At 42.8% G+C, this 17,225-nt stretch overlaps 1 protein-coding gene across 3 annotated transcripts in view; it reads left to right on the top strand.

Annotated features, from left to right (window-relative positions):
* FBLN2 (fibulin 2) overlaps positions 1-17,225 on the top strand; it is a 201,067-nt gene that overhangs the window by 152,347 nt on the left and 31,495 nt on the right. For all 3 annotated transcript variants that reach the window (XM_077325598.1, XM_077325596.1, XM_077325597.1), the window contains 2 exons: positions 2,887-3,006; positions 3,458-3,559. In XM_077325598.1, coding sequence (XP_077181713.1) covers positions 2,887-3,006; positions 3,458-3,559 — 222 coding nt within the window. The remainder of the gene's footprint in view (positions 1-2,886; positions 3,007-3,457; positions 3,560-17,225) is intronic.

Here is a 17,225-nt window from a genome sequence, read left to right as displayed (position 1 = left end):
TGTTTCTTCAAACTTCGTCTTCGTCCTTCAACTCATTTCAATATTCCTTCAAAAATTTTTTTTTTTTAACAATTTCAAAAAACCAGGGGAAGGGTGGGTGGGTTACGTGTTCCGAGGGGCCGTAGGAGCCTGAGAGCTTCTGTCAGCCAGATTAAACAACCTTACCATTGCTAAAATCATATGATCACATTAATGAGCCCTTTGTTGACTATCATAAATCAGTCAATAACTCAGGGCACCTTCCCTTGGCAGTTATCTGTCCGACTACTTAAAACAATATAGAAAAATGATGTGGGTTATTATAACCCATCAGCCCTTTCAAGGCAAGGTGACTGAGGAAGCAAGAGCAGACCATTCCCAGGTCTTCTAGTATAACTCAAGTGCTCTGGACCCATTTCAGCCTGGATTCAAACTGGACTTTGGGACACAGCTGGCTCTGGTAGCTTTAGTTAACAACTTCCATCTCAATGTAGACAAAACTGCTCTACTTGCTCTGTCTTCACCTTTGATAACAGTGAATTATGCCATCATGTTCAGGTGTTTGGAGACAGAAGTAAATATCAGGGGATGCACCATGGACTGATTTACATCATTGCTTAAGGGTTGGACTCAAAGGCTGAAACTGGAGACCAGTTGTCTTCAGAATGGGAGTTTTCTTATGGGGATGCACAGGGTGCAATCTTATCCCTCATCTTATTCAACCACTATGGAAAGCCTTTTGCAGAAATCATTCATAGGTCAGGAACTTGGTGTCATTAATTTGCAGATGACAGTGAGCTCTATATCTCTCTGTCCAAATCCCCTAGCAAGGTGGTAGAGGCCTTGTGCCACTGTCTTATTGCTGTGGTCAGATGGCTGAAAGTGAACAAAAGAAGAGATAGTAAAGGATGTTGTGCTTTCCACTTTCAATGGTGTTTAGTTGACACTTACTGGCTGAGTTAAGAGTGTAGGTGTTTTACTAGATTCAACATAGCAGTGTAGTTGTGGGGGGAAAACAGAGCTAAGTTTCTCCCAATTAACTTTAGTCAACAAGATGTGCTTGAAATTGCAGATTGGACATCTGATGTTATGGTAATATTGAGACTAGACTGCTGTAATGCACTCTACATTGTTCTCCCCTTGAAGTAACTTTGGTAACCGCCAAGCCGCAGTTATTATTCAGAGCTAGTCAGAGCACGTCTGTCACTCTAATTCTGCAGTCATTCCACTGGTTGCCCATTATTGGACTCAATTCAAGGTACTGGCTATTAGATGCATAGCCCTTTATGGCCTTGGGTCATTGTACCTGCAGGATCTGTGCTCTGACAAACTCTGTTGTTCATCTGACCAGGGCCTTCTGCAGCTGTCACCCTACAAATAGGCAAAATCGACAAGTGTCTGTATATGAACATTCTCTCTTGTGCTCCCCACCTCATGGAATGGCTTGCTTGATGAAATTAAGAAAGCTCCATACTCCTGCATTCCACAAAACTGATTTATTCGGGAGGGCTTTTTACACAGGTAATAAGGCGCTAGTGTAATGAAATGGTTCAGAAAGATCCTTTGGTAGCAGAATAGAGTCTGAACTATATTACTGCAAGCTGTCTGTTAGTAAGCTCCTACTATACTTTGTTTCAGCTTCTTGAGCTCTAATTCATATTTCTGCTTGTTTTCTGCAATCCCAACCTTATTGCATTGTTTACAGGATGTCTCATCTTGTTGATCATATTGACTTAGTATGTAATTAACCTTGAATCTTAATGGAAAAGGCAGACTATAAATAACTTAAATGAATAAAAGAGCGACCATTTATCAGACTTTGTACAAGGCAGCTTCATATGCATATGTTTTCTAATTTCTACACAAAGATGATCTAGACACAATCATATATATATTAGGGCTTTATTAGTCTTTACTAGTTGTATACTGCCCTGAACCACTCTCTGGAAGGGCACTATAAAATCAAATAAACAAATACACTCATGCACATTGCTAAAGTTGGGAAGTGTCAAACTCTAAATGGAAACTGTGTCAAATGATAATATTCCAGTTGTGGCTTTAGTAGGACAATTTGTCAGATTAGTTCCAGAACTGCAAAGGAGTAGAATGTATGAGTGAAAGAATAACTAGGGGTGCTTGAACACCAACTGGATCATCTTACATCCTATTCACTGGTAGCTTTTTGAATAACTGGCTTGACTGTGTTTTTGGAGAGACATTTTCATGGCTGTTCAGCCGATTCCATCCCTGTATTCCTTCCTAACCATGCAGTACAGCACAAATGGCTTTTTGTTCATGCACATTTTCACACACACACCCCTCCCATACTTGCTGCATAACTCCTCTACTTAGGAGGCAATTACATTGACAACAAATAATATAAATCAGTCATAAAACTAGTCTTCATCTAAGTAGCCCCTAGGGGTGCTGATAACTGCCACCTGGTTTGAATCAGCATGACCAGTTTTGCAGTACCCAAAAGCCAACATACTTGGTAGGTGCTCTGCACAAACTAAAAAAAAAAAAAAGCTGTAACTGTCTCACATTTGATAGATATCTCTCGATATGGTATGTTTGCAACATCCCTATAATGAAATAGAACTGGAGTAGTTCTCTTGTTCCCAGTTCAAACCTAGGCTTGTCAGTTTCAAGGACCTTTGGTTTTAAGACTAATCTGCAGAAGGTATTTGAGCCTTCAGGGAGGGCAGTATATAAATACAATAAATAAATAAATAATACATAAATAAAAGTAACTACCTTATACAGACTCCAATAACCGATGTGGCAGAGATCCTTTCCCACAGTCACTTTGACCCTTAGGGGTTGTTCTTATCCAAGTAATTCAGTATAAAAATTATGAAATATGAGTTAACTAATGCTAATAACTTTCCTGTAAATTGGGCATAGATTTTGAAGAAGATGGACAAAACCCTACATTGGCAGACACGGCCACAGTTGCTTCAGAAGCCTCAAACATCCAGCCTGGAACCAACAATTCTTTACATGCAGAGCAAGAGAAATGTAAAGGTATGTTTGCTAGGTGAACTGGAAACATGTGTTTGCTTACAAATTCAAAATAAATTCCAAAGCTTCCTTGGCTATTTACATTTCAGTTCGCATCCACACATTACTTGCCTGAAGAAAAAGGTAGAGGGAATCTCAAAGGATAATGTCTTGAGGTAATTTGAGCCAAGCTTCTAAATTCAAGGTTATTTCATGCTAGCTGTTTAGAGTAATTCAGGCAACACAGCTGTATGTGGTAATTTCAAACACAGAAATGGGAATGGATGACTCAGGTGTGTTTGTCTGTACAAAGAGGGTGATGCATAATGATTATGGTTACAAGAACAGATTGTTTCACATTTTACATTGTGGTGCAAGGACAGGGATTATAATTAGGAGAAGAAACCCTTGGATGTTTAAAGGACTTCTGCTGTGATTTGAAACATTCATGCATCTTGAAATGTTGTGTTTCCAGATAATGGACCATGCAAGCACATGTGTCAGGTTGTGGAAGGGAAAATTATGTGCTCTTGCTTACCTGGGTTTGCCCTCATATTGGATGGAGTTTCATGCGAAGGTAAGTGCATTTACACTTAGCTTAAGAGACTGAAATGTTGACAGTGTCTATCACTATCTCTCTGTCATTGTAAAAATAATATAAGAGAATTCCAGCTACGAGAGGGTGCTGACAGTAACACAGTACACTGTATACCGCACCGATTACAGCTGTGAAGGATATATGATTAGCTAGTTTTCTGTTTTTTACCATTTGCAAACAATGACCATTTCCACAGGAGGAATATGTTCCTGGACAGCCTTCGAATGCTGGCAGCTTTTAGAGCCCCCTCCAGATGACGTCGCCTGCATTCAAAGTTGTCCAGTAGCTGGGTCGAGATTTGGCCATTTTTAACTCATGATTTTGGGAATCGCCAAAACTGGATTTACTACCCTAAATTGCATGTCTCGGTGAACAACTAGTGGGCAACCAGGGATATGTCCATATGGTGCGGGAAACACATGATAGTCTTGGCAGCTTTGTCCCACCCTTGCGCCCATCCTCCCCTCTCCATTTCCTGCTCTGAGTAATTTTTTCTCCAATGGTGCAGTTCGTGTTGCAGCATGACTGCAAACCTACATTGTCAAAGGGGAAATAAAATCTTCTTTAAAGTGTCCATGTTTTTTGGGGATCAGGCAGGCAAAACACAACTCCTTTTCTGGAGGTAGGTAATGAGCTGGAAAAAGGGGGGGTCAGGTGATCAAGCATTCTTCTCCCAATCATACAGGAGTCTGAGCACTTTTCTTTTAAGCCAATCAGTTGCACAAAATATCTTTTTGGGTTTCAGCCTCCTTCAGGTAGAGAAAAGTGGCATATAAGAACCAACTCTTTTCTTCTTCTTCTTCTTCTTCTTCTTCTTCTTCTTCTTCTTCTTCTTCTTCTTCTTCTTCTTCTTCTTCTTCTTCTTCTTCTTCTTCTTCTGTCCAGCCTTCTCACAACTTGGGCAGGCAAAAACATCCCCATTTCTGTTTTCTGGAGGTGGGAAATGAGCTGGGAAAGAGGGGGAGGGGGCAGGTGATCGGGCTGCCTCCTCCTGATTATATACACTTCCACATAAAAAAGGCAAATGCATCTTAGGACCATATGCAGACCCACACTGAAAGGAACATAAGGGTTTGAAAAGTCACATCTATGAAAGTAATGTCTTGGGTGCTACCAGTCTGAAAGGAGAAATAACTTTCCAAATCACAAGTTTGATTAAAGAACTGATGGTTCTTAAGCAACCCCCTACAGTTCCCTACAGGTACTCATAGTTGTTCCAGAACACAATTGTGTGAGAATGTACTAGGATGATTCTATCGTGTCACGATGGTTCTTACCTGTACAGTGGGTTTTATACTCAACATGTATAAAAACATTTAAGTAGATTTGAACAATCCACTCCAGTTTATTGTTTTTAGAAAAAGAAGAGTAGGTTTTTATACCCTGCTTTTCTCTACCGTAATAGGTCTCAAGGGCCAGTTCTGCATGCTGGTGGCTGTGGCTGCCTGCACTGTAGTGTCGAGGAGCATAAAGCTCCATGTGTTTCTGTTTCCCCACAGGGAACACAGAGCAGCACCGGATTAGTTCCTCTGTGCGGTGAGATTGCACGGGTGGCTTTATTTTGCAGAAAGGTGTGATTGTATGGAATGCAATGCCACCTTACTGCAAAATAAAAATAAATGCCCCGGTCTGTCCTGCAGCATGGCAAAATGCCACAAAGCCAATCGGGGCATTTTTGTCCTCTCTGTGCCACTGTAGGACAGGGAGGAGCTGGGCCTCTAAGGCCCAGCTGTTCCTCGTCCACATGGGCCTGCCATGGAACAGGCCCTGTTGGCTCCTGCAGTGGGCTAAGGAAACTTGGAAAATTTCATGTTCCCTTATCCTGGGGCTTCTGGGGCCTGATCTGCGTCAGGCCTAGGAGGGCAGTGGCCTGGCGGCAACATCATATAGAGACAAGGATTTGCCCCACTTCCATATGACTGCCCTCTTGCCTCTTCTGCTCATGCGGAATTGGCAAAAGTGGCTTACAATTACCTTTACCTTCCTTTCCTCCCAACAGGCTCCTTGTGAGGTAAGTGAATCAGAGTTCTGAGAGAACTATGACTGGCCCAAGGTCACCCAGCAGGCTTCAGAGAGCTAGCTTGGTGTAGTGGTTAGGAGTGTGGAGTGTGGAGTGTGGAGAGCCAGCTTTGATTCATTGCTCCCCCAAATGCAACTAGCTGGCCGACCTTGGGCTTGCCACGGCACTGATAAAGCTGTTCTGACCAAGCAGTAATACCAGGGCTCTCTCAGCCTCACCTACCTCACAAGATATCTGTTGTGGGGAGAGGAAAGGGAAGGCGAATGTAAGCCACTTTGAGAGTCCTTCAGGTAGAGAAAAGTGGCATATAAGAACCAACTCCTTCTTCTTCATTTTCTTAAGGAGAAGGAGTGTAGAATCAAATCCTGTTCTCCAACGTATAGCCCATTGCTCTTAACCACTACAGCATGCTGCAAAGCAATAACTATAAACCTTTAGGTACTATCAAGCTATAGCAAAGTCCCCCAAAACACAAGCCCAGTTTGCTGTTTTTGACACTATCTAGCAACTGCTGTTATTTAAAAATTGTCTTGGCAATACATTCTTAAGCCTGAATGTTCATAGCGTTGCAATATGCAAGATCTGCAGTATATATAATTCAAAAGCATATAAAGAATATCCTACAGGGGGCATCAGAGGAGATGTATATTTTAGTTAGACTAGAAACTTCCTGATTATTATTATTATTATTATTATTATTATTATTATTATTATTATTATTATTATTATTATTGAATTTATTTCCCGCCACTCCCTTGCGGCTCGTGGCGGGTTACAACAGTATAAAACCCCATAAAATACATTAAAACCAATTAACATGTCAATAGTTAATGACTACCTGGCAAGAGCGGCTAATCAACTACCCATTCCCCCCCTAGCAAGTGGAGAGGGGATACTGATGGTACTCGTGTCTAATCCCAATCCTCAGGTCCCGGGGGGGCGTAGATGTTAAGCCTGGTCTCAACCGTAAACCTGGCGGAAGAGCTCCGTCTTGCAGGCCCTGCGGAACGATGGAAGGTCCCGCAGGGCCCGCAGCTCTCCCGGGAGCTCATTCCACCAGGCAGGGGCCAGGACCGAGAAGGCCCTGGCCCTGGTTGAGGCCAGGCGTGCTTCCCTAGGGCCGGGAACGACCAATAGATTTTCTCCCGCAGAACGTAAAGCTCTACGGGGGGCATAGGGCGATAAGCGGTCCCTCAGGTATGTGGGTCCCAACTCGCGTAAAGCCTTGAAGGTTAAAACCAAAACCTTGAACCGGATCCGGGCAGCAATTGGCAACCAGTGCAGCTGCCTCAGCACTGGCTGGATATGGGCCCTCCAAGGTGTACCAGTGAGGACCCTGGCAGCTGCATTCTGCACTAGCTGAAGTTTCCGGATCAAGGACAAGGGAAGGTATTATTTGATGTTCTTCAAATAATCTCCTCCAGTGTCCTGACTAGTTCATTTGGAGACTTCCTGCTCCTTTGAGCACACTTCCTCCCTGCTTGCCTCCAGAAAAGACTGAATGAATAAAGAACAGTTGGACAGGACACTGTTCTCTTTCTATACCAATTTTTTTTTCTTCTAAATAAAATTATTTTACTCTTTTAAGCAGCTTGGTGCTTTGTTCTTCTTTACATATTCAAACTCTGTCAGCACATAGCTATGAAGGCTGCACTCTGGACGACAGTTGAAATCGTCTATGCCAATACAACCATTTCATACCCTGTCTTTGTCTGTCTTTTATTGGTTTGGAGATTTGTAGTTTTGACACATGAATGTTGTGCATTTATTGCATGGAAGCAACACATGTGATAGCAGCAAGCAACTGGACAATTCTCCCCCCCACACACACACAAACCCCCACAGTGTTTTCAGATAAATGTAAGTTATCTGAAATGTATGAAGCTTGGATAAGCTTCTCAGTGGGTCTGTCACTGTCTTTTTAGTTTCATTGCCACATAGTAAAATTTCTTTAAAACATCTGTGGTTTTAGCTAGGCTGATAAAACTGGCAGCCTAATTCTCTGATGCATTCTGCCAGCAAATAAACATCTGAAATGGGGAGCTGACCTGTTGTATTGTGCTGGTGCTATCAGTTGTTTAGATACCATGATGGAACACCAGAGTTAGCGTATTTGTTATACTGCAGAAAGTTATTACACTGCAATGTGATATTAGAAATTCTTCTTGGATACATTTTGGTTCACCAGGCTCCAAAATTGCTGAGAGCAAACTGATTAAAATGTGCATTTCGTTTTATAAAGTTGAATTTGGAGTGAGGTAATGCCCCCCTCCCCCCAGTTTTTGAAATTTTCTTTTCCTCTGTCTCCAAAAAAGGAGGAGGGGAGAAAAGAGCAGCAAAGGAATAAATCTAGAACTAAGTAGAATTTCCTTTAAAAAAGAAGAAGAAAATAAATGTATACATAAAGTAGACAAAAAATGTAACAACAGTGGTGGAATATCTATACGTACGTTTCTATAAAGGTTTCCAAATATTTTGTTTGTTTGTTTGTTTATTTATATTTGAACTTATATTCCACCCTATCGCCACAGACTCAGGACAGATCATAGCATAGATAAAATTACATGTATAAAATTTTACAGTAGAAAAATTAAAAATTAGATTAACTTAATGTTTAAAAACATTAAAATAAAGAATGAAATACTAAAATTGCCTTTAATAACTGTCATCTCTTTGCTATGCATTCAGATATAGAGTTCTAATGTCCTCAGTCCATTGATTTACCCGAGGTGGACATTTGTCTTTCCTATGTTGTAATACGAGTCTTTTATCAGGAATAAGGACATGGACAATTGGTTAATTTCCAAGAGATGGGGAGATAGCTAAAAGTACATCGGCATCCTAAAAAATCAATGCAAATCTGAACGTAAAATCAATATGGGTAATAATTTCCACCTAGAGAAACTGAATGAGTGGACATGCCCAAAGGATATGTTTAAAGGATACATCCTATGAGTTGCTGTGCTAACATACTCTTTACTTAATCCTTTGCTAAAGAGGCTTAGTTGCATCCAACGTATCCTAAATATACTATTTTGTGAATAAGTAACAATTTAAGGCCATAGAGAGAGCAAGTATAAACTTTAAAATCAAGATCTTATTGCTTTGGAAAAACAGGGTGATCTAATTCCTTGTTCAAAAGCTTTGTTATGATTCTTTGATACTGAAATTTGGTCATATTTGAAGATCAATCAAATTGTCATTTCCATTGATTTCAGTGAACATAAGATGATAAGAAGAGCCCGGATGGATCAGACCAGTGATCCATATAGTCCAGCAGTCTGGGGAGGGGCTAAGGCTTGATAAATTTTTATTATTATTATTATTATTATTATTATTATTATTATTATTATTATTGATGATGATGATGATGATGATGATGATGATAGAGCATCTGCATAGCATGCAAAAGCACCCTGATTCAGTCTCTGGCATCAGGTGGTAGGTGATGTCAAAGAATTTATCCTAAGATGCTGGAGAGCCATTGCCAGTCTGAGTAGACAAGACTAACTTTGAACCACTGGTTTAATCCTGCAGGGCTGCTCTTACATGATGATGAACTCAATGTCAATGACTATTGCATTAACTTTCAAAGAGTACCAGATTTTGATATCACAGAATCTGGTTTTTAAAAACAGATTATCAAAGTACATTTCTAGGTTTGATTTGATGAAATTCTCTGGCTTTGCACCTCTCAGCCAAGGGATCCTTTCTTCCATAATTCAGAGAGATATAAAGAACTATCCCTGCTCTGTGGGCAATTAGAATTCCTATTAGCAGAGTAGGAAGAGGCAGGTGTGAATTAATATATGAATGTGCTTTTCTTCTCCTTTCCAAGGATCCTCAAATGGTCCTTTTAAAATTCAACAAATAGAGAGTATGGTGAGAGGACTGAAATCTTGCCATTCCTTCCCTTATCTTCAGTCCTCCTTCCTTTCTACCTGCATGCTTGTTGCACCTTTTGACATTTCATAGTCTGACGGCAAGTCCAGTTAAAGGTGTCAAGGGATAATTTGGGAGGCATTTGGGAGAGGATCTTGTTTGCCACTCTCCCCTCCCTTCCAGGGTTGTTTCCCTGACTAATCACATTTTTTGGTTTTCCTTTGCCTTGGGGTTTTCCCTTGTTTTACATCCATTGACAATTGCAGCAGCATCTAGTTGATTATCTGCAAGGGTTGGTTGTGACTTGTAATAGGCGCCCCACTGTTATTCCCCCTGCCAAAAGAAACCCTGATGTATAGTTCTCATGCCTACTCTGAGTTATCTGCCAGGCCTGAATTGAGAGTTTGAGAATGGTTGCTCTCTCTCCTATAGATCACACTCCTTTTCCATTTCCCCCAACAAGATGAGTGGTAGTGTGCAAATGTGTGGTCAGGCTCAAGTGAGGGGTAGGGTGTGGACGAGGGGCATGCATCGTGGAGCGGAGAAGCCCACACCTTCTCTTACGATGCAGGGACACTTCCTAGTGGAGTCTCACCCAGAGCCTCCTGCAGTTGAGTATTCCCCCTTGTCAGTCCCACAAGATCTACTTTGGGTGGTGTGGCAGGCAAGGATGAAGAGGAGTGTTCTTTATCACAGACATGTTGTCTTTTTCAGACAAAGAGGAATGACTTTTTGGGCAGCACAAGGAGCAGCAGTTGTTCACATTGTTTCTGGAGGAGGAACCTCACTCTGCAGATCTGGGGGATGGGGACTGGAGAACCTCTTGCCCCTCCACATCACAAGCTGCTGTGTCTGCATTTGCCTCAAACACACCCTTGGACCAATTCACAAGGACTAGCAGTGCACCTCATTCATAGACAAGCTCACAGTCCCATATTGGGTCCGAGGTTTCAGCCAGAGCTTTGGGACCACTTCCAAACAATTCTCAGTGACTCCTGTGTTGTGGAGTACAGGATCTGCCAGGCCCACATGTGTCATGGGACAGACCCAAGCCACTTCCACTCTCCGCTGGCATCTACATTATACCTACCCTACAGTGACAGCAGGTCCATAGTTTCCCATCTAGTGAGATGGTCCCCCAACAACTCACACACCAAGGGCCACATTTATATTCTTTCTCTAGGCATATATCCCCTCTCTTCAGTGCCCCATGCAAAATAATTCTGAATTTCTGTCTTTCTCCATGCTGCCCTATATTGAAGTCTAATGTCTTCTTCTACATAAATTACTTCGTAATAAGTCTTCAGTTGCCATCTGCCAAGAGGTTGCCTTACAGATCTCTTCTTGCAATGTGTCTTGATCTACCCCACATTCCCATTGACTGCCTCTCATGTTTTCTCATGTTATCCGGCTTCAGGGTACCTTGGTCTTTTGTTTTTGCGTAGAATGGGTGAAGGGCTAGGAGACTAGTGGGAACAGACCCCCTTTGGGGTTCAAAATATCATCATTTTGGGACACAGGAGAAAAACAGTCCTGTTGACCCATCAGGGCTTGGGACTCACCACGGATGGAGCCTCCAATAGAGGTGCCACATATTATGACAGGTGCCATCCCATCTTGGTGAGCAGGTTTGGATAGCATTGGCAGGTAGCCATGGTGATCCAGACAGAGGCTAATGCTCAGTGATCTGCCAGTCATACCTCAGAGTTCATCACAATGACTCCTGGAAGAGGAGGCCATGCTGTGTCCTCTGTACAATGGATCTGGAGGGCATGCCTGTGGAGTGGGGATGACCAGGATGATCCACAAGCTTGGGTCCACAGCTGTAGCTGTCACTACACTCCCTGAGCCCTGGGTCCAGTGCTAATCGGTAGTTGTGCTCTTCAGGTGGTAGATTGGTGGGTAGATGGCGGTGTAGGTAGGCAGGTAGATAGTTGGTTAGGTTGGTCGGTAATTAGTTGGGAAGACAGAGCACCTGACCCAGGACCCAGGGAGCATTTTGGGATCTATACCCCATCCAGGCCCCTCCAACCTTGTGGAACCTTATGGTCATATGTGCAGGCACCACTTGGTCCCTGTGGGGGTTCCCAATGCATATTTCAGTCATTATCTATTAGGTCCATAAGGAAACTTTGCTCCTCTTTAAACCTATGACATATGAAATAAGGTGGGTGGATGACCACCTCCCAGGGCCAAAGGGGAGAATGGTGGACACTGGACAAGACCAGAAACCATGTCGACAATGAGGTGATATAGTCAGGGGTCTCCACAGTGGATTTCACATGTATAGCACCCCAGGAAACAGCTAAATAGTTAATGAACTCAAGTAAACCTAAAGGTTCATGAACACTGGGGGGGGGGGTCCATGCAAGTTCGAGGGTTGGTCCATGCAAGTTCCCCCCAACTCGTAACCACCCACAAATACCACGAACTTTCATTTTTCATGTTCGTGCCTACCTCTACTGTGATATATTGGTTGGTCATCATTGAGGTTGATGAAAAGTTTTATTATTAATACTAGATATTAAGCCCGCTGTAAGAGCCTCTTGTGGTGCAGAGTGGTAAGGCAGCCGTCTGACAGCTTTGCCCATGAGGCTGGGAGTTCGATCCCAGCAGCCGGCTTAAGGTTGACTCAGCCTTCCATCCTTCCGAGGTCGGTAAAATGAGTACCCAGCTTGCTGGGGGGTAAACGGTAATGACTGGGGAAGGCACTGGCAAACCACCCCGTATTGAGTCTGCCAAGAAAATGCTAGAGGGCGTCACCCCAAGGGTCAGACATGACTCAGTGCTTGCACAGGGGATACCTTTACCTTTACCTTTACCTTAAGCCCGCTGTGGCCAAAATACAGCGGGCCCTAGGATGATGGGTGGGTGAAGGGATGGGGCAAAGGAAGGAGGAAAAGGAGAAAGAGAGACAGAAAGACAGAAAGACAGAAAGAAAGGGAGGAAGATAGACACAGAAGAAGAGGGAGAGAAACAGGTAGGCAGAAAGAGGCAGATGGAAGAGAGGGAGGAAGGGAGGGACAAAGGGAATCCTGGGAGGAAGGGAGGAACAGAGGAAGGTAGGTGGCCTTGGGACCTTTTGCTGGGGCCAGGGGCAGGCTCAGCTGCCCCTGGGCCCGGCAGAAGGCTCGGGAAGGCGGCGGCAGGCTTTGAGGCCTACTGCCGGGCCGAGGAGCAGTCTCGGCTGCTCCACGGCCTGGCAGAAGGCTCCGGACGGGGGCGGCAGGCTTTGAGGCCTACTACCAGGCCAAGGAGCAGTCTCAGCTGCCCCAGGGCCCGGCAGAAGGCTCAGGACAGCGGGAGTGGGCTTTGTGGCCTTCTGGCGGGGCCAAGGGCAGGCGAGCCTGCCTCAGGGCCCGGCAGAAGGCTCTGTGGGCGAGGGGAAGCCGGCCGGAGGACTTACCGCTGGGGAAAGCTTCTTCTTCTGAGCGGTGACTCTCTGGCCGGGCCAGGCGAGGCTGGGCTAACTTCGCGGCTCCTGATTGGGCCCTCCGAGTTTTTATCACGGACAGGGCCCGCCCTAACTCCTCCCCACCAGCCCTTACTCCTTTATTCCTCCCGCTCCTCCGGAGCGGGGGGGGAGGTTTAAAGATATGTAGCATAATCTCTAGATTTTTAAAATTAGCATTATGCAAAAGAGACAAATTGTGGTAAATATCCTTCTCTGCATTATAGATCAGTTTATAATTGTATCTTTTCCAGCACAAGTAGAGATATATTACCATGGTGAACTTGGATGCATATATTTTGCATGAGTTTCCTGTCCTCTGCTGTACGTGTGGTACATAGAGTACATTTGCCATTGTTAACATTTTCTTAATTTTTTTCCTATAAGGAAAAACCACAACTATATTATGGTTTTAATTTATTAAGCTGCTGTGTCAGTCCCTTGATCCAACTATAAATTAATCTTTGGCCAAGTAAATTGCTTTCGTGCTTCATCTTCAAGTATTTGGGTAAAATGTAAAATACTTCTCATCTGCAGTTTATATTTATCAAATTTAATTTTTTTTACATCAATATGTGCAAATATAGTAACCTGCTTGCACCATTGATAAGTTAAGAAGAATAATTGAAAGTCCTTGTGTTAAATCATAAAAGATTTAAATTCCAGGTGTTTTTGCAGCCGTACTTCCAGAATTCCTGACAGTCAGGCATGCCAAAGAAGACACTGTCTGTTTACAACATAGCACACAGGCACTTCTTTTGAGTCATTCCTTGGATAAATACTATGCTATTTTTACTCATGAAAGCTCCATGTTTGTCAAAGATAAGAGCACATGGGTGTTAGTCTGTCTTTCTCAATTTGCTTGTCATGCCAATAAAAAGACAGCCCATTGGCTCGTGTCTGTCAGGTTCACTCAGATTGCAACTGAAAAAAAGCTGGTAAAGTTGCATGCCACTGAACCCTGTTTGTTTTTTAAATCTACCAAATTGACTTAGAAAATAAAGTGAAAGCATCAAAGTCTCTTCCATATGTGAAGATGAAGAGACATGCCTGGATCTCCCAGGAAGTCACATATCTTGCTCCGAGCTCATGCCTAACCATCTATTAACATAATACTTTAAAAAGTGCTATTTTGGGGGGAGCGGTTGCAAAACGACAGGGATTCTGTAAGAGATTATTGTAGCAAGATATGCCAAAAAGAATCTCCGCAAATATTTTCAAGCGAAACAAATGTAGTTGATGAAAATTGTACAGATGAAATTTAAAGTGAGAGAAGATGCACCTGCAGTATTTTAAAGCAGCCTGTTCTGACCCTCTTCAGGAATGCATAAGAATATTTATTATATGATTTATTTAAAAAGAAAAAATAAACATTTTATATGGAAACTATCACAAGCTTTTCCTCATTATTGAAGCCAAGGAAATATAAATATGAATTATGATGTCACTGCTTTTTTTTTACTTTTAAAAGCAACACAAAGGCTGTATTACTTGTATCTTCTTTTCTATATGCATAACATGCATTGAATTTTTAATTTTATGAGCTGCCAGATGAGCTACATTTTGCTTTACTTGAGGCTGAATATCTCCTGTGTCAACACAATTTGCAGTGTTGATCTGGTATTATGAATTGTCCACAGATCTCATGCTAATGTTGCACTGTGGGTTAGTGCAACTGATCTCCAAAAGCCACTATCATGAGCATTGTTTTGTTACACTATTTATTGTCTTCCTAGTTGCTTTTCCCTGAAAAAAAGTGATCTGCATTTGATTGGGGAAGCTCAGAGAGGGGAGGGTGGAGGAGAAGCATGTGAAGTCCAGCCGGCATTAAAGGATGTGCTTTATCTCTCTTGACTGCCTGTGGAAAAGCAAAATGGAAATCCTGTGGAGCAAGTAAAATGCTTCAGATACTTGGGTGTTAGTTTTCACAACCAAATGAATGGGTCCTTGCATTGGAAAGCAGCACATGCTGCGGCAAAGAACCAGTTAAGTGCAGTCTCACGTTTTCACTTCCATAGTGGGAACCAGTTTGTGCCAGCAGCGATCCAGATTTTTCAGGCGAAGGTTGTTAACCAATGCTTATATGGGATACATATAAGATTTAAGCCCTATTGGGGCTATTAAGGGTGGATTAAAGGGAGATATCCCTCTGTCCATCCTGAGGATTTTTAAATTAGTGATTAGTATGGTTTTTTGGCTGCTGAATGAATGGATGATTTTTAGTTCATTGGCTAGTTTGATGGAAATTGTTATTTATGTTACTGGGGGTTTTATGTATTGGGGTTTTATCTTGTTAGCTGCCACGAGCCCTTGTAGGAGTGGCGGGATATAAATGTAATACATAAACGAACACATAAACGAACACATAAACAAACACATAAACAAACGAACGAACGAACGAACGAACGAATGAATGCATGAATAAATACCAATCTGGATTGAGTCTTTGAAGGATGAAGTGGATCATATAGCCGTATTTTTCTTCCATCGTATTTTGGGTCTTCCAAATATGATTAGTCTTGCCACCCTTTGTAATGAGCTGGGTCTTGGTCTGTTGTCATCTAGAGCATGGTTATCCACTATCAAATTTTGGATAAAATTGCATTATCGCTCCACCCCTAATAGTCTCTTGTATGATCTGCTAAGCAATCCCTTTGTTTCTAAATGGTACTGGCAGATACAACTTAAAATTCACACTCTGGGTATCAACTTGGACCCTCTGGCTAATTATGAGGGGCCTCAGACATACAATTTTATTAGACAGAGAATCTGTGATATTGAGAGACAGACCATTGAAGCGTGAATCAATTGGACCTGTTCCCCCTGCTTCCAATACAGGTCAGGAAGCTACTTATATGCAAAGTCTTATTAAGCCGCTCCAGCATCATGCTTTTATCCTTGCTAGATTAAACATCTTCCCTTCAGCTGTTCTAGCCGGCAGATATAGCAATGTACCAATTGGGAACAGATTTTCTAAATAATGCCAATTAGAGCCTGACTCAGACCCATTATGCACAGGGGGAATAACGCACATTCGGGGTGGAATGGCAGCGACTAGAAAACCCCGATAACGCGCGGAGCCGGCTGCAACCGGCCGCACCTTCGGTGCATGCTGCCGAAAAAGCCGCGTTAGCGAAACACGGAAGAAAGCACAGCTTCCGGGTGACCGGGGCGCAACCAGAAGCAGCGCTGGGATTGCCATGTGCATAATCAGTTACTCTGGGTTTTGCCGCTGTCGCGCCCCGTCCCGTGCATAACCGGTGTGCTTCGTGTCTTCCCCCTCTGCGTTTTCCATGTGACCCGAAATCACCGTTTCGGCGGCCGTGCATAATGGGCCTCAGTGCCACATATTTTACTTTATTGCCCATCATATTCTATGCTTAGACAACAACTTATTGTTCCTATCACGGTGGACCTTTCTGTCTCTATGGACAGAATCATTAGACATTTGTTAGCTGATAGGTCCCCAGAAATAACGGAACTGGTGGCCGAATTATTGGCTACTGTGATACAAAGGGACAGTCAGCTAGGCAAGAATCAGTTCTAGACCAGGAGCATCTACAGCTGGTGGATATTACTGATTGCTGGGCATTCTGGAGGAATCTGTTGTTGGTTGCTGCTTATTTTATTTCTCTTATTTGTTCTATTTAGGATATGTAATTTTTATCAATTAGTTATCAATTACCCCTATTTTCATGATGTATTTATATGCCATTAAAGATTTTTTGAAATTTGAAATTTGAAAAGCCAAATGCAGCACAAGGCTGCATGTCTCTTCCTTTCCTTAATGAGTGTGTGTGTGGGAAGCCAAGCCAGAAGCAGTCTCACAGAATGAGGCCAAGTGTGGGATTCTGGAGCTTAGTCACTTTAAATCAGATTCCAAAAGGAGGGCAAAATTAAATCTTGGGAGGAAAGTCTTGCTACCAGGAATCAGGAAGTCTTTGAACTGATGCCCTGGCCAATCAGGGAAGACTGCTTTGAGCAGGAAGGTAATTTGCAAAAAGGAGAAATCTACACACTGATGTCAGTTTTTAAAATATCAGGGCTTATATGCACTCCTGGATAGTGCGAGGGAAAGGTAGGGTCACTATGGATCAATCATGCATGTTGCAGAGGGAAAATTTAAAGTGCCCAAAATCAAAATGGAAATCAAATTCAGTGTAGCTGGAATGGATTTATTCGAGTTCAGAATAAAAAGCCCCGTGCAGACTATAACTAGGTGATCTTGGGCTGTTCTCACAGAGCAGTCCTGAGAGCTCTTTCAGATCCACCTACCTCACAGAGTGTCTGTT

The sequence above is a fragment of the Paroedura picta genome, chromosome 3 (genome assembly GCF_049243985.1).
Source record: "Paroedura picta isolate Pp20150507F chromosome 3, Ppicta_v3.0, whole genome shotgun sequence".
NCBI classification, from domain to species: Eukaryota; Metazoa; Chordata; class Lepidosauria; order Squamata; family Gekkonidae; genus Paroedura; species Paroedura picta.
Note: the sequence above shows the minus strand (reverse complement) of the source record. Positions and strands in the feature narration are given on the sequence as shown.